General features: G+C 50.5%; 7 protein-coding genes across 7 annotated transcripts; all 7 read left to right on the forward strand.

Annotated features, from left to right (window-relative positions):
- The first annotated feature begins 79 nt into the window (after nucleotides 1-79).
- On the forward strand, nucleotides 80-1844 carry F5J12DRAFT_274931 (chaperonin 10-like protein). Its single transcript, XM_051738698.1, has 10 exons — nucleotides 80-383; nucleotides 456-516; nucleotides 580-649; nucleotides 706-786; nucleotides 835-873; nucleotides 928-1084; nucleotides 1135-1390; nucleotides 1442-1498; nucleotides 1550-1615; nucleotides 1682-1844. The coding sequence occupies exons 1-10, from the start codon at nucleotides 169-171 to the stop codon at nucleotides 1829-1831; spliced, it is 1152 nt and encodes a 383-aa protein (XP_051597515.1). The 5' UTR covers nucleotides 80-168; the 3' UTR covers nucleotides 1832-1844.
- Nucleotides 1845-3063: 1219 nt separating this feature from the next.
- F5J12DRAFT_847693 (glycosyltransferase family 39 protein) lies at nucleotides 3064-5978 on the forward strand. Its single transcript, XM_051746392.1, has 11 exons — nucleotides 3064-3189; nucleotides 3246-3370; nucleotides 3425-3729; nucleotides 3778-3886; nucleotides 3934-4096; nucleotides 4150-4333; nucleotides 4387-4500; nucleotides 4553-5008; nucleotides 5057-5383; nucleotides 5437-5767; nucleotides 5820-5978. The coding sequence occupies exons 1-11, from the start codon at nucleotides 3082-3084 to the stop codon at nucleotides 5893-5895; spliced, it is 2298 nt and encodes a 765-aa protein (XP_051597516.1). The 5' UTR covers nucleotides 3064-3081; the 3' UTR covers nucleotides 5896-5978.
- A 176-nt stretch (nucleotides 5979-6154) lies between these two features.
- F5J12DRAFT_724436 (uncharacterized protein) lies at nucleotides 6155-8760 on the forward strand (the record flags this gene model as incomplete). The annotated part of the gene is made up of 12 exons (XM_051741536.1): nucleotides 6155-6335; nucleotides 6389-6522; nucleotides 6575-6665; nucleotides 6720-7087; nucleotides 7143-7257; nucleotides 7314-7341; nucleotides 7397-7429; nucleotides 7479-7649; nucleotides 7705-8164; nucleotides 8217-8255; nucleotides 8306-8544; nucleotides 8601-8760. 12 exons carry the CDS (start codon nucleotides 6155-6157, stop codon nucleotides 8758-8760), a joined length of 2019 nt encoding a protein of 672 aa, XP_051597517.1.
- A 189-nt stretch (nucleotides 8761-8949) lies between these two features.
- Nucleotides 8950-11444, forward strand: F5J12DRAFT_906743 (Vps5 C terminal like-domain-containing protein; the record flags this gene model as incomplete). Its single annotated transcript, XM_051748818.1, has 11 exons — nucleotides 8950-9463; nucleotides 9485-9748; nucleotides 9831-9946; nucleotides 9993-10265; nucleotides 10325-10423; nucleotides 10479-10572; nucleotides 10625-10795; nucleotides 10844-10878; nucleotides 10930-11061; nucleotides 11132-11284; nucleotides 11340-11444. 11 exons carry the CDS (start codon nucleotides 8950-8952, stop codon nucleotides 11442-11444), a joined length of 1956 nt encoding a protein of 651 aa, XP_051597518.1.
- A 420-nt stretch (nucleotides 11445-11864) lies between these two features.
- Nucleotides 11865-13096, forward strand: F5J12DRAFT_275448 (uncharacterized protein). The gene is made up of 2 exons (XM_051738701.1): nucleotides 11865-12346; nucleotides 12393-13096. The coding sequence occupies exons 1-2, from the start codon at nucleotides 11914-11916 to the stop codon at nucleotides 12671-12673; spliced, it is 714 nt and encodes a 237-aa protein (XP_051597519.1). The 5' UTR covers nucleotides 11865-11913; the 3' UTR covers nucleotides 12674-13096.
- Nucleotides 13097-14002: 906 nt separating this feature from the next.
- Nucleotides 14003-15103, forward strand: F5J12DRAFT_275389 (uncharacterized protein). Its single transcript, XM_051738700.1, has 3 exons — nucleotides 14003-14239; nucleotides 14303-14749; nucleotides 14798-15103. Exons 2-3 carry the CDS (start codon nucleotides 14356-14358, stop codon nucleotides 15076-15078), a joined length of 675 nt encoding a protein of 224 aa, XP_051597520.1. The 5' UTR covers nucleotides 14003-14239; nucleotides 14303-14355; the 3' UTR covers nucleotides 15079-15103.
- A 271-nt stretch (nucleotides 15104-15374) lies between these two features.
- Nucleotides 15375-18989, forward strand: F5J12DRAFT_847716 (copper P-type ATPase CtaA). The gene is made up of 4 exons (XM_051746393.1): nucleotides 15375-15778; nucleotides 15830-15949; nucleotides 15999-18140; nucleotides 18194-18989. Exons 1-4 carry the CDS (start codon nucleotides 15590-15592, stop codon nucleotides 18689-18691), a joined length of 2949 nt encoding a protein of 982 aa, XP_051597521.1. The 5' UTR covers nucleotides 15375-15589; the 3' UTR covers nucleotides 18692-18989.
- Nucleotides 18990-19263: the final 274 nt, after the last annotated feature.

Below are 19263 nucleotides of genomic sequence, written 5' to 3' on the forward strand. Positions count from 1 at the left end.
AGAGCATAACATCTGGTCCTCAAACTAGGACCTTGCTTCCGCGTCCTGAAATGGATACTTGTGCCCCTATTACGTGGGTCTCAGAATCCCCGGATCATACCCCGCGTGGGCTGGCATGCTTAATACCCGCGTGCGCTATCTACCCCAAGATCTCCTCACGTCGATATCATGCCAGACGGTGGTTTCGCAGACACTTACAGTCCCCGCAAGGTCCTTGATGACCCTTCTTTCCGAATCCTAGGCCCAAGCGAGAAGCCACCGTGCGATGCCAATATCGCCGCGTTCTATAACCCTAATCATGAGATTCATCTGGTCGAAAAGCCACGACCAAAGCCTGGTCCTGGACAAGTTTTGGTTCATGTTCGTGCGACGGGAATTTGTGGGTGCGTATGTTCCTCCCACTTCTTCTTATCGATCAATGCTCATCGATGAGGTGCCACATCGTTACCACTCAGGAGCGACGTGCACTTCTGGAAGGAAGGTCGTATTGGGGACTCAATGATCGTCACAGACGAAGTGAGTAGTACTATCCTCCACTCCGGGCGGGCATAACTGGTAACACTGGTTGTTGTATGTTAGTGCGGATCTGGTCACGAATCAGCTGGGGAAGTTGTCGAGGTAGGTGAGGGTGTGACCACCTGGAAAGTAGGTCAGTACGATGAGACTCCATGACATCTGAGCACTGTGAATCATCAAATTTCTTAGGTGACCGCGTTGCTATCGAGGCGGGGGTGCCCTGCTCGAAACCGTCTTGTGACTATTGTCGCGTTGGAAGATATAACGCATGTGAGTGACTCTGCTGAAGCAGAAGCAGACAACGTAACATATTAGCAGGCCTAGATGTCGTATTCTTTTCCACTCCCCCCTTCCATGGTGCGTACTTAGGTTACTTGACGGGGCTCGTTTCCCCAGACATTTCGTTTACAGGAACCCTTACCAGGTGGCACTTGCACCCTGCAGAGTGGCTACATCGTCTTCCCGACTCGGTATCCTTTGAAGAAGGTGCTCTGTGCGAGCCCTTGGCGGTAGCCCTGGCCGGAATCGACCGATGTGGTTTGCGTCTCGGAGATCCCACTCTCGTCTGGTATGCCTCGTCGACACTCTGCACTGTCCCCCCTTCTCACTTCCTCGTAGTGGCGCGGGACCCATTGGACTGGTATCCCTTCTCTCTGCGCGAGCGGCAGGAGCGGAACCGATTGTCATAACTGACATCGTCCAGAGTCGCCTTGACTTTGCGAGGAAGTTGGTGCCTGGCGTACGCACAGTCCTCATCGAGCGTGGGTCGACCCCGAAGGAGTCTGCGGAAAAGATCAAGGTAGCTGCTGAAGGACCGTTGAAATTTGCCGTAGAATGCACCGGCATCGAAAGCAGTATCCACACTGCCATCTATGTCAGTGTACTCCTCGAGTGCTGTAGCAATGCTGAATGACATGCCTTGCAGTCCATGCAATTCGGTGGTAAGGTATTCATCATAGGGGTTGGAAAGGACCAACAAATGGTAAGCCTATCGACCAGCGCCCCGTGTAACCTGTTTAAGCGTCCTTTACAGTTTCCCTTTATGCATCTCTCCGCGAACGAGATTGATGTCAGCTTCCAGTACCGATATGCTAATCAGGTAGGCCCAAGTGGACAATTGTGGACCGTCCATACGCTTCTAGTGATAGTTGACGCCGTTTTTCAGTACCCAAAGGCCATTAGGCTAGTAGCTGGAGGTCTTATTAATGTCAAGCCTTTAGTCACCCATCGTTTCAAGCTTGAAGAGGCCGTGGAGGCTTTCCATGTCGCTGCTGATCCCGCACAGGGAGCCATCAAAGTTCAGATTCTTGATTAAATACCCTCTGGGACTTGTGGGTAGGGTTAGGAAGATATTTTTCTTGGATTCATATATCTCAGTGTGATCGGAATTGTATATGTAGCCCATAGGTGCATTGAATGCATGCAGATTACGTGTCCGCGTGTCCAGAGCTGATAGTGATCTGTTGGCATCCCGCTTACATTCAGCCAGGTTAAGGATGTCATAATAGTTCTTCGCGACCAGCAAAACGTCACAACACAACGCACGCGTAAGACTAGCAAGCCAACAGAAGAACAATAAGCCCCACGTCTCCAACCACCCACACTACTGACCCTGCATCGGCTTTCGATATCAAAAACCATTTTCTTTTCATATATTGCTTTGTCTTAGCTACACCCTGTAGTGATCCCATGCAAATAAAGTGTGGTCGCTAGATGCTCGGATAATCTCCAGCTGTAGCCGCTGGAATGCTTTCTGCCCCTCCTCGTACAACACTGGCATGTTCACTCCAAAAATATGCTCGATCTTCCACCCGCGTCATCTTCCGGTCAGCAGCTCAAGACATGATTTGTGCGATGCAGGAGTGCTGTGCAGTCGGGGCAATTAGCAAGACTTCGCGGGGTATATGCGTGACCTTCCGCAGCATGTCAGCCAGACTCGCTTTGCTCCCGATTGACACCCAGTTCTCATTGAAGAACTCGATCTTCTTCGGAGCAATGAGTTCCTGGAGGGTCTAGGCCTCGCTCGAACCACCCTGGATAACCATTGGACTTGCCAAACTTGCTGTCGTTTCGTTCTGTAGGAGAGGTTGACTTGTCAACATCGTTGAGGTATGCATAGCACTTCTGCGAATTTTGATACCACCGTAACATGGTGTTAACGGCTTCCGATGGATCAGCGCTGCTTCGCTTGTCAATGCAACACGCATCGATCCACAACCACGTGTAGCCATCCCGCACGGCCTGCTCGAAACTCCTGATGATCTTCTAATACCCGTCACACTTCCTCCCGATTACCATAAGTTCGTAGCGGCGGAGTAAGGTAGTCCGAGGTGACAGGACAAATGGAAGGCCTAAGCACGATCGGATCATGATGTCCTTCGTGCTGACGGAGAACAGGGAATTCCTAAGAACAGAGACAGTGGACATACCTTAGTGTACGTAGCCCCTAGTAAATGCCAGGGTCTACTGTGCAACGTGTTCGAATCACGTGACCGCAGCAACACAACAACCGTCGCGGGCAAAACATGTCCCTTCACTGAACTCCAACACTAATAGTCGGCCGCCATGGCGAGCCCAGGCAAAATACGCAACCGAAAGCCATTTAGCACTCCACGCTCAGACAGCTACGACCAGGATGACGAGGACCATGTCCACGCAGTGTACCAACGACCAGTACGTCGATCTGGTATATGCGCTCAGTAACTGTCGTAATCCTCGACCATTTACAGACAGCTCGGAGCGCGTTTGAGCAAGCGTTAGACACCCCAAAAGCAAGTGTTGCTGTCGTTGGCGTCCTTACCGCGCTTGCCTTTGCGCTACGATTCTACAAAATCAATCACCCTGACCAAGTGGTGTAAGGTCAACACCGTACCGAAGGGAAAACGCGCTCACCCCACAATACTTCTAGCTTCGATGAAGTGCATTTTGGCAAATTTGCCTCGTACTATATTCTCCGCCAGTACTACTTCGACGTCCACCCACCATTCGCAAAACTACTTTTTGGACTGGCTGGATGGTTTGTTGGGTTCGATGGCCATTTTACCTTCGACAACATCGGTGACAGCTACACGGAAAACCACGTCCCGTATGTTGGCATGCGGGCTCTACCCGCTATCCTCGGTAGCCTTACTATTCCTATTATCTACGCAATCATGAAGGAGACCGGCCATTCCACCATTATCGCAGCCTTCTCGGCATGTATAGTTCTCTTTGGTGAGTCGTGATAGCCTTGCACGCTTAAGGACCACTGACCGTTGTCAGACAACGCACACGTCGCGCAGTCGCGCCTCATCCTCCTGGACGCCACGCTCATCTTCTTCATGTCTTTAACGATCTACTCATACATCAGGTTCCGCAAGCTACGCTACTGGTGCGTCTTCGATACCCCTCCCCCGCTACGTTGTTCACCGTCAGTAGGGAGTTTTCCGTGGAGTGGTGGAGTTGGTTGATTGCCACCGGCTTTTTCATGGCTTGCGCCTGGGGTTCGAAAGTAAATGGCATCCTGACGGTACTCACGATTGGAGTCGCTGTTTTAATAGACTTATGGGACATTTTGGACATAAAGAAGGGCCACACCTTGGTATGTTCAAAGCCCTTACTTGATGGCCTTTCTGACTAACCTGTCCTTACCAGGAACATTTCTGGAAGCACTTCCTCGCCCGTGCTCTGGGTTTAATTGTGGTCCCTTTCATTATCTACCTCTCATTCTTTTACGTTCACTTCGCCGTCCTCACCCATTCTGGCCCAGGCGATAGTTTCATGAGCCCTGCGTTCCAGGAGACTCTCATAGGCAACGAGTTGCTGATGCACAGTCAAGGTATGATGCGCCGAGAGATGATCCTTGATCGTAGCCTGACATGACACTTACAGAGCTTCACTATTACGACGTGATCACCTTGAAGCACAGAGACACCAAAGTCTTCTTGCACTCCCACCCGGATAGATATCCCTTGCAGTATGACGACGGGCGTATCAGTAGCCAAGGTGAGTGCCTCGCTTCTGGCATGTGCTCTGACCTGACGGCAGTTGTGCACAGGTCAACAGGTTACCGGTTATGGTTACGAAGACGCCAACAACCACTGGCAGATCATCCCTACAAAGGCACTCCCTGAAGCTGGTCGCGGTCGTGTTGTTCAGCATGAAGACACCATCCAACTGCTGCACATGAACACACAGACACTATTGCTCACACATGACGTTGCGTCACCTTTGATGCCCACAAACCAGGAGTTCACTACGTGGCCAAAAGATGATCACTCTCGCCACAACGATACTTTATTCTACCTCGATCTGATCGACGGTAATGCTGGTGATGCCTGGAAGAGCAAGTCAGGACACTTTAGGCTCATTCACGTTCCCACCAAAGTGTCCATGTGGACACACACCAAGCAGCTCCCTGAATGGGCTTTCAAGCAGCAGGAAATTAACGGAAACAAAAACGCCGTGGAAAAATCTGCAACTTGGTATGTTGATGAAATCGTTTCTACTGATGGTGAGTCCCCCACACCTCCGTTGGAGAATTATATGCTAAGTGCAGCAGGTAACAACATCGATCTTGCCGAAATTAACACCCCTAATGAGCCGAAGAAACTTGGCTTCTTCCGAAAATTCGGAGAATTGCAACTTCTCATGCTTCAACACAATGCTGGTCTCACCGCCTCCCATCCCTATGCCAGCAGCCCTATCAACTGGCCCTTCCTTATTAGCGGCATCAGCTTTTGGACTGAAAACGACACCCAAAAGCAAATCTATCTGATTGGCAATGCTGTTGGATGGGCAATATGTGTCATCTTTATTGCCATTTATGTTGGCATCATCGGTGCTGATGTTGTAGCTCGGAGGCGAGACATAGAGGCCATCCCTGAGCGTACGTCTTTTGTGACCTCTCCCTGGAATTATGTGAAGTAAAATTTCCTGCAGACATACGCAACCGTTTGTGGAATTCGGCTGGATTCTTCTTGCTCATTTGGGCAGTCCACTATCTACCATTCTTCCTCATGAGCCGCCAGCTCTTCATTCACCATTATCTACCTTCCCACCTTGCATCAGCACTACTGGCCGGCTCAGTACTGAACTTTATTCTCTCAGACACTATTAACTTCCCTATATCTGTCGCTGGACGAAGAACTCACATGCGACCCTCTGAATTTGCGGACTTGGGGGCCAAGGGACCTGTAGTCGTGGGCGTATTCGCGGTTATCATGTTTGCGGTGTTCGTCTTCATGGCCCCCCTTACTTTCGGGACACCTGGGTAAGTTCTCTCGTTCCCCACTGGTCCGGTAATTAATACTCATTCGGCGCAGCCTCGATGGTGATGCAGTGAATTCGAAACGTCTTTTGTCCTCGTGGACGCTACACTTCGCTGCCAAGAATACGTGATCGTGCCTTATGCAGCGTGGACTTATTTTATGTATCGTGTGGTGTAAATAGCTGGATATCTTCAGAGCGCCCAGAAAGACCTACATATGAGAGAGCTACATAAGTGCAAGATTTCTACATGCAGCCACTGTAGTGGAACCGTAGAAGTTCGGACCACGCGGTCGTATGTGTCCATGCTATGAGCGCCTCAGGGTAAGAACGACTCCCCGCGTCCGACAACTTGAGGGACCACCGACACACTGTAAAAGCACCCGTCAAGATGTTTAATGCACCACGGGCAGCTCAACGGTACGGGCCAACCCCCGTCAACGGTCTGAGTGGCAGTTTTGTCGACGAAGACCCTCTCGCCATCTCAATTTATGACGACCCGTGGAGTTCAATCCCTTCGTCCACACCTCCGCCTACACGCAACATGAATTCCGCATTCAGTTCAGTTATAGGTAACCAGCCGGGTTGTTACCTCGTTGTTCAGTACTCAGTAGACCATTCCCAGCGGACGCGACAATTCCAGAATTGTACCACAGGGCTTTCGCTGCGGTTGATGTAACCAACACCGGAGAGGTCTCGGTTAATGCGCTGTCCAGAGTCCTTGCAATCTCCTCCCTTCCAGCCGCTACTATTGACAGGGTAACTGTTCCGGGTCCACATGCACTCCTTGGCATTGACACGGTGCACCCAGATCGTTAACCTGGTTAGTTCAAAACCAAGAGTATCCAGCCTCGAGTTCCATGTAGCCCTAGCCCTAGTGGCTCTAGCACAGATGGGTAAAGGTGAGGATTCCTTCACTCGTGTAAGCGTGCAATCCATCAACACCTTTAACGTAGACATCAGCATCGAGCAAGTCGCTGCTTTAGCAGCGGAAAACGACCTACCGATTCCCGCATTGGATATTGATACCTTGCAATCAAGTTCTTCATCACCTTACATGCATTACAGACAGAGTACTATGGCTACCATCCGCCTCCCTGCCTTTGCCCCCGAAGACCCTTGGAACGTACCCAGGTATCCCAGCCAAGGAACCTATGACTCTAGTCAACCGATAACTCCCTTGACTAATGGCTTGACGTCCACTTTTTCTGGAAGCGGTTTGCCCAGGGATTGGTGGAACAAGCAAGACACAGCCGAAGTGAACATCCTAGGCCAACAAGGGTTCATACTTAACCGATATACTGTCTACGAGATTAAGACTGACGTGCGAGTTTGCGACCTTCTACTGTTTAAAGTTTTGTTTATCCATCGTTTTACAGCGCGCAGCAGCACCTGTTCATCGTCGCTACTCAGAATTTGTGTTTCTGTGGGACTGCTTAGTACGAAGGTACCCCTTCCGTCTCCTACCCACACTTCCCCCAAAGCGCGTCCAACGTGAGTTACTGTACCGTCAGCTCCTACGGTTTTTTCTCACACAGCTAAATATCTAGCTGATGCTGCGTTCTTGGAGCAGCGAAGGTGCGTTGGTGGGTTACAACAAAGCTGGCTATCCTTACACACTCTACCACCACAGGAAAGGCCTTGCAAGGTTTTTGAATGCCGTCATGTAAGCATGGTTTTTGGGGTTTTGATTGGGTATAAGTTATTCCGCTCAGGAATCATCCAGTTATTAAGGAGGATGGACTTCTCGCAATTTTCCTGTCAGAGCCATCATTGGAGTCATGGCGAAAGCAAACTTCAATCTCGTTAGAGGAGGAGTCGGCCAGTAAGAGGGTTGACCCAATTGAAGAGATGTCGATTCCTAGTGATCTGGAGGAAAAGTTGGCGTAAGTGGTTCTTAAGCACACCCAATTCCGTTCTCTACTTAACAACATGTTACAGTGTGGTTCGCGGAAAACTCAGCCCTCTGATTGAGCAGTGGCAAAGAATATGCATACTAGCCGAGCGAATGATAAAGAGACACGAAGCAGCTGCGGTACGGGTCCCTTCAGGCCTTTGGCGTACCTATTTGCCGGCTCATTTTGCCCTCCCTCTCTTCTCGCCTATCTCGCTGTTGGACGTCGGTGCGCCTGCTGGACATCCGGATGGACGCGGACACACTTCGTCGACGGTTTCCTTACTTTCGGACTCTGTATTCTCGATGCGGATGACCCCTGCGAATGTTAACCTACTTGGTGACCAGGCTGATATGACGCGCTTGGCTAACGTTTTACGAGCGATTGCAGAAGTAAACGAGAGATGTTGGAGAGGTGACGAGTGCGACCTATGTGATGGCGTACGACAAGGCATCGGACATGTTGCTACACATACTCAACACCATTCGGATCTACTGGAGGAGCGGGTAAGTGTAATGACTCCGCTTACTAGGGTGCTAGTATCTCAGATACCGGTAGACAAACATGTTATTGTACTCCACCCTGGAGTCCCTGAAGGTAGAGTTAGCTGTCTAATACTCGAAGATGTTTGACGTTGACTTCTGCAGAGCCAACGCGACCTGTATGTCGCGATGCGTGATCTATTTGCTAGACATGAACGACTCGCAGTCGACAACGTCGAGCGACTGAAGAAGCGGATAGACTCGAACTCGACGAAGTTGGAGAGTATCAAAGCGGCGCAGAAAGACGGTTGGCAAGAAGACGCTGACCGAGTCGTCGTACTTATCGAGAAGGATCAAGCAACAATTGCTTCACTTTTGAACCGACGTGTTTTCATCCGTGCATGGTAGGCATGACCTTCTGCCTATAATGCGGGCCAGAATTATTGACGTTTTCGTGAAGTATGTGGCACGAATTACGCGTCGTACTGCATAATCGGGAGAATGTTTTACTGTCCAAGCTCACGCAGACCTTCGCTCGTGAAGAACAGTCGTTTGCAGACCGGGTACTCGCTAACTGGGTATCCTTGGGGAACGCAGTGGAAGGGATGCCGCTCGAGTAGGACTTTTGGTTCAGAGACAGATTTAGTGATGGTGCACATCTATGTACATTGGCCACCACGTTTACTTGCTTAGCTGCGAGACTATCATGTACGCGTTCACGCTCATTAGCAGTTGCGGTCCGCCCGGACCGCGTGAAGTGAGCCCTTCCATCCGCGCTTCGGCCATCTGCGCCATCTCTCTGCGACGTCATGGACGGGTTCGACGACTTGCTTGCTCAGTCTTCACGCAACGTACTCGAAGACAATCCGTTTGCTAATCCGTTTGCTCAACCGCGTTCGAGCTCGCCTGATCCTTGGGCAAGCTATGCGCAAGCCCAGCAGGATTTACAACCGGCACATACCCAAATTGATTACTTCAAGTCGGGTTTCGAAGAGGAGCGGAGCGCTACACCCACTAACGACTCGCATTTCAACGGAGTTGAGCAGAGCACGCAAGCTGCTGTTGATCCCCTTGATGCAGCAGCACAGACAGCCGACGACAATGAAGACGAACGAGCAACAGGCTCGACTCATGTAAACTCAGAGTCAGATGTACCCTCTCGTACACCAGGATTCGGAACGTTCGTACCTACCGCAGGTAACGACGCCAAAGCGCTCGGACACGCCGAGCCTGAACGCCAATCTCCGTCTAGGAAACATGCTAACACTGAGATGTGGACGGAGGACACCCCTGCTACAACATCGCCGATGCTTTCATCTAAGAGTGAGCTATCTGTTTCTCAAGAGCCATCCCCGGCATCCGAGCGTGCTCCAGAAACATCATTAGACCGGCCTCGGTCTCCCAGTCTCCACCAAGCGTTCTCTGCACCCGAGCATCTCGACGAGCCTCGTTGGCACTCTGCCTGGGAAGCCAACGGTCACACATCTGCATTGACAACACCCTCTTTCGCCGCTGCAGCTGCTACTGGGGCTGATGATGATGATGACGACGACGACACGCCGATTGGCCAGACAGCGAAGTTCAGAAGTAGGAGCGCAGAACGAGCTGGTTCGATGCAGGTTCGTACTTCCGTGTCGATTGTTCCAATATATTGACTTCGATCAGCCATCTGCCATGACTATGACTACAGCTCCTGTGACGCGCAGTGATGGTTCTATTCCACCGTTGTTTGTGATTTCTGTCGATGACCCACAGAAAGTGGGTGATCCCATTCGGCAGTTTATAATGTATACTGTACACACTCGGGTGCGTTCATCTCACCTTTCCGATTCATGCGCTGAAATCTTTGCAGACGTCCTCTCCATTATATTCCAAATCTTCGTTCTCCGTTCTTCGCAGATACTCCGACTTCCTCTGGCTCTATGAAACACTCTCGCTGAATAACCCCGGCGTCATCGTTCCGCCCGTACCGGAGAAGCACACCTTCGGTCGATTTGACGCGCAGTTCGTCCAGCAACGCCGACTGGCTTTAGAGAAGTGCATCCAAAAAATAGCCAACCATCCTGTCCTTGCGAAGGATTCGGATTTGAAATTCTTCCTGGAGAGCGATACGTTCGCTTTAGATGTTGGTCTGGTCTCTTTTGCACCATTCCTTTTGGTATTCATTGAAGGACGGGATTGTAGGTCAAGCACAAAAAAGCGGAGTCGACTCACGAACGGGGTGGACTTATGGCATCCATAGGTCAAACGTTGACTGGACCCCGTTTCCACGAAACTGACGAGGTGCGTGGATGTTATGGGATCATGTCTTAGCTGTGTTTGATGGTGTGACTCTCAGTGGTTTGATAAACAACGGGCGTATTTGGACGGCCTTGAGTCTCAGTTGCGGGGCCTCGTGAAGTCGATTGACATTGTAGCAAAGCAGCGAGCGGGTTTGTGTTCTTCCATCTAAAGATCACCGCACACCTGATGAGATGTAAACAGAGCTATCTGCCGCTACGAAAGAGTTTGCCGCCACAGTTTCTGAACTATCTACGTCCGAGCTAGGACCGCAGCTAAAGCGGTCCCTTGCCGCTTTAGCCGACGTGGAACACGTAGTGGCAGAAGCCCAAAACACACAATCACAGCAAGATGTAATTACTTTAATGAGCACAGGTACGTTTGGTATAGTGGAGACGGAGGAAGAGACTTAAGACGTTGCAGCTGACGAGTACTCGAGGCTCATCGGCTCCGTCCGAGTAAGCATTCTACTTCAGTAAAATGCGACAGTAAACTTACGCCAATGAAAGATGGCATTCAACTCTCGCATACGAACATACACGAATTGTCAAAATGCGGATGCAGAAGTTCGTCGCGCAAGGCAGATGCATGATAGAGCAAAGGCGCAAGGGCGCCTACCTACAGATAGGGTAGGACATACCGTCAGTCTTGTCGCTGAGGAAAGTCGACCGTATCGTCTTTTTTCAACACACATCTCATGAACGGACGCAGGCCGAGAGGCGGGCTTTGGACGCAAAGCATGAGTTCGACCAATGCTCTCGTCTGATCAAATCGGAGGTTGCAAGGTTCGAACAAGAAAGGGTAGAAGATTTCAAGACGGCCCTACAGGCATTCCTCGATGGCATGATCTCCCGCCAAAGAGAAGTTCGTTCTTTTAATATCTTTGATCAATCAGACGAAACTCACTACAAACCCAAAGCTTATCGCCGCTTGGGAAAACTACCAACAATTATTATTGAATCGGGTTCTCACTTCTGGTCAACAGGGTCAAGAACACGGAAGTCTGGCGACGACTTCTGCGTAATCTTCCCGAACTGCGTTGGGAGTACTAGTGTATGCCGTTCATCTGTGTTCACTCATTCGAAACTGTTCTTGGTCCCTTATTGCGGAATACGGTTCGCGGTCGAACCGCATCCTCGTAATTCGCCTTAGAGGCGTGAGGTGAACATCTGTCCAATCTCTGCGTGGCCACGACAAGGTCGATGGGATAGTTGAGTCAGATGTCTGCGCGTCTCTCTTGGGCCCTTCGCCGCTGCTCAAGAAACGGGGAAAAAAATTGCAGCAATCATCCCCTGAATCATTCCTCCAGCTTGGAAGCGGTGTCGCAAACTATGTATCAGGTTGACCAGCCTTGAGTCCGACCCCACACTGATCACAAAAATCATGTCCTTTTTGTCGAATTTAACGTGTAACTTATGTAATGTTCAGACGAACGTTTAAGCGAATTTCAACAAGCTTTGTAGTCTGGCTTGCTCCCTATCTCCCTCAACACCATGGCCCCACAGCGATCACACAGACCCAAGGGGGGTTTTGAGTTGTGTATCCATACCTGTGTGGAAGGTGGCTGCGTCAGTAGGGAGACCAGTTGTGTACTATGGCATAGGGAAGGAGGCGCATGTCCAAGACATGTCAGGTCGGATCGCCTTCATCCAAACTGTAATGAGACATGCCACGGGTACAAATTTCTGAAGGGAAAGAGTGGACGGGGTACGCTTCCTCCCAAGCAGGAGGATCTTGCAAGATGCGCTCCACAGAACCTTCAGCGACAGTTTGCGAAGGGCAAAGCCCCTGCTCATGAGCCAAATAAATCCAGGGGGAAGACATCTGGGATGAAATCAAACCCATCATACCCATCATCCCTTTTCCCTGCCCCCGCCCCCGCCTCCGCCCCTGCGTTTGTCTCTGCCCCCATCCCCACCCCAATAGGTGAGTCCCTAAAAATAGTGCCAAACTCAGTACTGATCTCAGACAGAGTCCGAGGGTGGCAATGGTCACTCTCACTCTACAGGTGAGCGGGGCCCAGTCCGCAGCTCTGTCTTGGAATTGTTGTCATCTGCAAAACCCAATCTTGAAGCCTTTCATCCACACTTTGTCAAGATGGGTATTACTGATGGGAATGCACTACGAGACTTGTTATCCTGGCCTGTGCATGTCCAGGAGAGGATGCTGAGGGTTGAGTTGGGAGGTGCCATGAGTGTCTTGCAACTGTATGGCCTTATAGCTGCGATGCACCAGTGGAAGGAGTCGCACTAAAGGGTTACATTGAAAAGCAGCATTCCTGGACGACGGCATGATAAATGGGACCATGTAGAAATACGAGTCACCTACGTACCCTACTACGTACACCTGTTCTGTGCATATTTACATGCCAGGTGAGTTAAAACTCGCATCTTTTTTTGGAAGGAGGATGTGCTAGTCTGTTGGTCTGTATGACGGGACCTGGTGTTGCTGTGTAACGCGTCATAGCTGATTTCCACTGATAACGCTTCGGACGTATCGGACCATCATTGACCCATCATTTTTCTTTCACTCTCGTTCTTTAGTTTTCCCGTCTTAGCTACCTGTTCGTCCCTCACAGTATAGAAGGTCGTAGTTATTCATGTCTTTTTTTCAGTCTCCCTCGAACAGAGTTTCTTTCGGCCCGTTCTCCCTGAACTCCGTAAGACCAACCTCCTACGAGAACGGACTACTCGTGTGACGAAACTTCCTGCTTTCTGTCACATGCTGCCTCCGGCCATTAGGGCAAATATTCACGCTGACTAATTAAGTGATTAACGTCTGTGATTACCTAGGTGTGTCTGCCGCTCGTACTATTATCAGCCCCTTGCGGGGACTTGGCTGACTTACTGGGCACTATAGCGAACGCTGAAAGCTGAGGCAAGTTATTCAAACCTGTGTCTATCTGACTCACCCTTACGCTAATGCGGTGCAACACTGTGCACTTAGAGCCGTTCTCAGCCTTCTCTATACCTCAGATTTTCAGAACTCCTGTCTCTTTACATCATGTCCGCCTTTACTCGACTTCCGTCAAATATTTGGAATGTATTTGGGACCAGCAATTGGAGCGCTTCGACCAACATTGAGCTTCCCCGAGCGGAGAACGAACCGTTGGTGTCCCCAGTGCTAGAAGAAAGTACGCCTGGAATATGTGAGCTCCGAACCGTATCGTCTTTTTTCAACACACATCTCATGAACGGACGCAGGCTGAGAGGCGGGCCCTGGACGCAAAGCATGAGTTCGATGAATGCTCTTGTCTGATCAAATCGGAGGTTGCAAGGTTCGAACAAGAAAGGGTAGAAGATTTCAAGACGGCCCTACAGGCATTCCTCGATGGCATGATCTCCCGCCAAAGAGAAGTCCGTTTTTTTCAATATCTTTGGTCAATCAGACGAAACTCACTACGAACCCAAAGCTTATCGCCGCTTGGGAAAACTACCAACAATTATTATTGAATCGGGTTCTCACTTCTGGTCAACAGGGTCAAGAACACGGAAGTCTGACGACGACTCCTGCGTAATCTTCCCGAACTGTGTTTGGGAGTACTAGTGTATGCCGTTCATCTGTATTCACTCATTCGAAACTGTTATTGGTCCCTTATTCGGAATACAGTTCGCGGTCGAACTGCATCCTTGTAATTCGCCTTAGAGGCGTGAGGTGAACATCTGTCTAATCTTTGCGTGGCCACGACAAGGTCGATGGGATAGTTGAGTTAGAAGTCTGCACGTCTCTCTTGAGCCTTTCGCCGCCGCCCAAGCAACGAAAAAAATCGCGGTAATCATTCCCTGATTCATTCCTTCAGCTTGGAAGTTGTGTCGCAAGGTATGTATCAGGTTGACCAGCATTTAATGTATGCTTATGTAATGTTCAAACGAATGTTTTAAGGCGGATTTCAGCAAGCTTCGTAGCCTGGCTTGCTCGCTATCTCCCTCAACACCATGGCCCCACAGCGATCACGCGAACCCAAGAAGGGTTTTGAGCTGTGTGCCCATACTTGTGTGGCAGGTGGCTGCGCCAGTACGGAGACCAGTTGTGTACTATGGCATAAGGAAGGAGGCGCATATCCAAGTCATGTCAGGTCGGAGGGTGTTCATCCAAACTGTGATGAGACATGCAAAGGGTACAGATTCCTGAAGGGAAGGGGTGGACGAGGTACGCTCTCTCCCACGCAGGAGGACCTTGCAAGATACATGCCTGTGAATAGCGAAGCCCCTGCTCGTGAGCCAAATATATCTGGGTGGAGGGCATATAGGACGGAGTTAGACCTATCGAACACATCATCCTCCGTCCCCGCCCCTGTTCTTGTCCCTGCCGCTATCCCCACCCCAATAGGTGAGTCCCTGAAAACAGTGCCAAACTCGGTACTGATCTCAGACACAGGGTCTGAGGGTGGCAATGGTCGCTCTCACTCTATAGGTGAACGGGGCCCAGTCCCCAGCTCTGTCTTGGAGTTGTTGTCATCTGCAAGACCCAATCTCGAAGCCTTTCATCCACACTTTATCAAGATGGGTATTACTGATGGGAATGCATTACGGGACTTGTTATCCTGGCCTGTGCATGTCCAGGAGAGGATGCTGAAGGTTGAGCTGGGAGGTGCCATGAGTGCCTTGCAACTGTATGGCCTTATAGCCGCGATGCACCAGTGGAAGGAGTCGCACTAAAGGGTTACATTGAGAAGCAGCACTCCTGGATGACGACATGATAAATGGGATCATGTAGAGTGAAATACGAGCCACCTACATACCCTACTACGTACACCTGTTATGTGCATATTTACAGGGATAATCAAAACTTGCATCTTTGTTTGGAAGGAGGGTGTGTTATTAACAGTCCGTTGGTTTGTATGATTAGACCTTGGGTGTTGCTGCCTCTGGCAGCAGGCCAAATATTCACGCTGACTAATCAGGTGATTCACGTCTGCGATGACTTACGTGTGTCCGCCGCTCATACTATTATCAGCCCCTTGCGGGGACTTGGCTGGCTTACCGGGCACTATAGCAGACGCTGAAAGCTTAGGCAAGTTATTCAAACCTGTGTCTATCTGACTCACCCTTACGCTAATGCGGTGCAATACTGTACACTTAGAGCCGTTCTCGGCCCTCTTTATACCTCTCAGATTTTCTTCTCAGAGCAAGCTGGGACTCTGCCTCAGGAGTTCTGTCTCTTTACATCATGTCCGCCTTTACTAGACTTCCGTCAAATATTTGGAATGTATTTGGGACCAGCAATTGGAGCGCTTCGGCCAACATTGAACTTCCCCGAGCGGAGAACGAACCATTGGTGTCTCCGGTGCTAGACGAAAGTACGCCCGGAAGATGCGAGCTTCGAATAGAGGGCATGACTTGTGGCGCATGTGTCGAGGTGAGGTCTTAAGGCTATCTTGCTTCTCACATGCTACCAACGGTCGTACAGTCGATAGAGGGGATGCTTCGTTCTCAGCCGGGCATTTATTCGGTCAAGGTTGCGCTTCTAGCTGAGCGCGGGGTGGTTGAATACGATCCCTCCGTGTGGACTTATGAGAAAGTCATGAATGTCAGTCAATAATCCCGTTGCCCACGTTTGTACTCACGCTTTTTTCTAGGAAATATCTGATATAGGGTTTGACGCTTCACTTATTCCTGTGGCGCGAACCGATGTTATCACGCTCCGAGTATACGGCATGACATGCTCATCGTGCGTGAATTCGGTGGAAAATGGCCTGCGTGAAATGCCAGGCGTTAAGAGCGTTGCGGTCTCGCTGGCAACCGAGACAGCTAAGATTGACTTCGAACCTGGTTTGGTCGGCCCGCGAGAGCTTGTAGAGCGTGTGGAAGAAATGGGCTTCGACGCAATTCTTTCTGATCATGACGATGCGACACAGAAGCGCTCGCTTGCTCGAACACGAGAAATACAAGAATGGTGGAATCGCTTCAAGTGGAGTGCTTCTTTCGCAGTCCCGGTTTTCTTTCTCAGCATGGTTGCTCCTCATATATCCTTTCTGCGACCGATCACTGGTCTTCAGCTTTTAAACGGAATCTACCTGAGCGACATCATCATCCTTTGCCTTACCACGCCCGCTCAATTCTGGGTCGGGCAGAAATTCTACCGAACCGCGTACAAGGCAATCAAGCATGGCAGCGCCACCATGGACGTGCTCGTGATGCTTGGAACATTGGCTGCATATTTCTACTCGATTCTCTCGCTCATCTCCGCTGCGTTTAACACCACACCGGGATTTCGCCCCTACTTTTTCTTCGACACGAGTACGATGCTCATCATGTTCGTCTCTCTCGGGCGCTGGCTGGAGAACCGTGCCAAAGGCAAGACGAGTGCGGCTCTCACGGATCTGATAGCTCTTTCCCCTTCTATGGCCACCATTTACACGGACGTTCCCGCTTGCACTCAGGAAAAACGTATACCCACAGAGCTCGTTCAAGTTGGAGATATAGTCAAGCTCGTTCCTGGTGACCGGATACCCGCCGATGGGACGGTTGTGAAAGGACACTCCACTGTGGATGAGAGTGCTGTAACCGGAGAGCCTGTTCCAGCAGTGAAGCAACTTGGGGATGCGGTTATTGGTGGTACTGTGAACGGCCTCGGGACATTTGATATGGTTGTCGTGCGTGCAGGCAAAGACTCGGCGCTATCCCAGATCGTCAAACTCGTCGAGGACGCGCAAACTTCGAAAGCCCCAATACAGGCATTTGCCGATCGTGTCGCGGGCGTGTTTGTTCCGATCGTCATAACCCTTGCCCTCGTCACATTCCTTGCTTGGATAGTATTGGCGAACATCCTCAGCGATGATGCATTGCCAACCATCTTCCATCGCCATGGGGCAAGCCATTTTGCTGTCTGTGTACAAATCTGCATCTCGGTCGTAGTCGTCGCTTGCCCATGTGCGTTAGGACTGAGTACCCCCACTGCCATCATGGTTGGGACTGGTGTCGGTGCCATGAACGGAATTCTCATTAAAGGCGGAGCAGCACTGGAGGCAAGTCGGTCCATCAAGCACATTGTCCTTGACAAGACGGGCACCGTGACGGACGGCAAGCTAACGGTTACGGGAATGGCCTGGACGACTCCCTACAACGAGCCAGAATCCCTTTACGAAGAGGATGGCCCTCAATCGCTCTCGGTCAAATGCGCAGATGGATTCACAACACATGCGGCTGTCGTAGCGATGGTCTCAGCAACGGAAGCGCGATCAGAGCATCCTTTAGCGAAGGCAATTGCTGCCCATGGCAAGGAGCTCTTGAGTCGTTCCGGTGCTGTGATACCGGAAGTAAATGTGGAGTCGTTCGAGAGTGTGACTGGCGCGGGCGTCAGGGCCACCCTGGATTCATCTGGAACGAAATATACCATTCTCGTTGGCAACGCAAACTTCGTGACGAATTCTGATGCAACTCGTCTTCCGTCTGTTCTTTCCAAATATGAAGCTCAAGAAAGCGAACTCGCGCGCACGGTGATCTACGTGTCTATTGCACGAGGGCCTGCGGCATCCATGATTGTACTCGCAGTATCGCTGTCCGATGTCCCAAAACCCTCGTCCGCCCAGGCCATCAAGGCACTTCGGGACATGGGAATCAGTGTCAGTATCATGACTGGCGACAGCATAAAGACGGCGGTTGCTGTTGCAAAACAAGTGGGGGTCAATCCCGAGTCTGTATGGGCAAACATGAGTCCAAAGGGCAAGGCTTCCCTGGTAACCGAACTCATGAAGAAAGGCGAAGGCGGTGTCGCGATGGTGGGCTTGTTCACTTTCTTCTTCCCATTCGTTGATTGATGATGAGACCCAAGGTCGGGGATGGGATCAACGATTCTCCTGCTTTGGTCGCTGCAACTGTCGGCATTGCGCTTTCGTCGGGTACTTCCGTTGCCATAGAGGCAGCCGACATAGTCCTCATTCGATCTGATCTTCTTGACGTTGTGGCCGCGCTCCACCTTTCTCGGAGTATCTTCGCCACGATTCGACGAAATCTCATCTGGGCATGCATCTACAACGTCCTTGGGATCCCACTGGCAATGGGTTTGTTCCTTCCATTTGGCTTATACCTGCACCCGATGATAGCAGGCGCGGCGATGGCATTTTCATCCGTGAGTGTCGTTACGAGTTCCTTGTTATTGAGGTGGTGGGTACGTCCGGAGTCCAGTGTCATGCCTGGGATGAAAGCATGGAAACCAACAACCATTGGGAGTGTGGCAGGTCAAGTCTGGGGTTCTTTCATTGCATTGATCCATCATAGATCAATGGTTGGGTATACTCCATTACCTGTAGAGATGAGTGAATCTGTGTAAGCATATTATAGCTTTGCCATAACATGTAATATTGTACTTAGTAGCACAATGTAACAGCTGGATGCTTAATTGACTTCAACATTGAAAATACTGGACACAGAGACATAATAAAGCTACTAATAAGCACTACAAAAAAAAACAAGTACAATAATGCAACCAGCAACTATTGGAACCCTACAGAAAGTCAAAGCCTACTCTGCATTCCCATTTGCTGAACCCCATGCCCTACCAAATGGTAGGATAGTAGTAGCACAACAAAAAGAAAGCAAAAGCTAGGGAGATCCCCTGACGACACAAGCCGGTACTGCAGTAGCAAGGTCATCGCGTCCCCGGAGTTGCAAGCAGAGCTCGCAGGGACAAGGGCGGCAAAAATTTGCTAACCAACTAAAGGGGGCGGTGCCCCCGTTACAGCGGTTATGCTGTAAAGAACAGATACTACACTTGATCTAAGCCAAAAGGCCAGAGTGGTAAGGATTCAGGATGTTCAGCCGGGGTTTATATACGTTTCAGGTCTGCGCACGGACCATCGGAGTCTGATTTGACCTCCCCTGCCTCTTATGGATTGAGGGAAC

Source organism: Pisolithus orientalis (assembly GCF_024613125.1).
Source record: "Pisolithus orientalis strain OTSU chromosome Unknown F5J12scaffold_28, whole genome shotgun sequence".
Lineage (NCBI taxonomy): Eukaryota > Fungi > Basidiomycota > Agaricomycetes > Boletales > Pisolithaceae > Pisolithus > Pisolithus orientalis.

What these genes read in the sequence shown, in the direction of transcription:
- F5J12DRAFT_274931 (XM_051738698.1), top strand. Translation starts at nt 169, where the DNA reads ATGCCAGACGGTGGTTTCGCAGACACTTACAGTCCCCGCAAGGTCCTT. An exon ending in CGTGCGACGGGAATTTGTGG is followed by an intron (nt 384 to 455) that starts GTGCGTATGTTC and finishes GTTACCACTCAG; the next exon opens with GAGCGACGTGCACTTCTGGA. An exon ending in TTGGAAAGGACCAACAAATG is followed by an intron (nt 1,499 to 1,549) that starts GTAAGCCTATCG and finishes CGTCCTTTACAG; the next exon opens with TTTCCCTTTATGCATCTCTC.
- F5J12DRAFT_847693 (XM_051746392.1), top strand. Translation starts at nt 3,082, where the DNA reads ATGGCGAGCCCAGGCAAAATACGCAACCGAAAGCCATTTAGCACTCCA. An exon ending in ACGCAGTGTACCAACGACCA is followed by an intron (nt 3,190 to 3,245) that starts GTACGTCGATCT and finishes GACCATTTACAG; the next exon opens with ACAGCTCGGAGCGCGTTTGA. An exon ending in CTTACTTTCGGGACACCTGG is followed by an intron (nt 5,768 to 5,819) that starts GTAAGTTCTCTC and finishes CATTCGGCGCAG; the next exon opens with CCTCGATGGTGATGCAGTGA.
- F5J12DRAFT_275448 (XM_051738701.1), top strand. Translation starts at nt 11,914, where the DNA reads ATGGCCCCACAGCGATCACACAGACCCAAGGGGGGTTTTGAGTTGTGT. An exon ending in CCCCATCCCCACCCCAATAG is followed by an intron (nt 12,347 to 12,392) that starts GTGAGTCCCTAA and finishes GATCTCAGACAG; the next exon opens with AGTCCGAGGGTGGCAATGGT.
- F5J12DRAFT_275389 (XM_051738700.1), top strand. Translation starts at nt 14,356, where the DNA reads ATGGCCCCACAGCGATCACGCGAACCCAAGAAGGGTTTTGAGCTGTGT. An exon ending in CGCTATCCCCACCCCAATAG is followed by an intron (nt 14,750 to 14,797) that starts GTGAGTCCCTGA and finishes TCTCAGACACAG; the next exon opens with GGTCTGAGGGTGGCAATGGT.
- F5J12DRAFT_847716 (XM_051746393.1), top strand. Translation starts at nt 15,590, where the DNA reads ATGTCCGCCTTTACTAGACTTCCGTCAAATATTTGGAATGTATTTGGG. An exon ending in CTTGTGGCGCATGTGTCGAG is followed by an intron (nt 15,779 to 15,829) that starts GTGAGGTCTTAA and finishes ACGGTCGTACAG; the next exon opens with TCGATAGAGGGGATGCTTCG. An exon ending in CTTATGAGAAAGTCATGAAT is followed by an intron (nt 15,950 to 15,998) that starts GTCAGTCAATAA and finishes GCTTTTTTCTAG; the next exon opens with GAAATATCTGATATAGGGTT.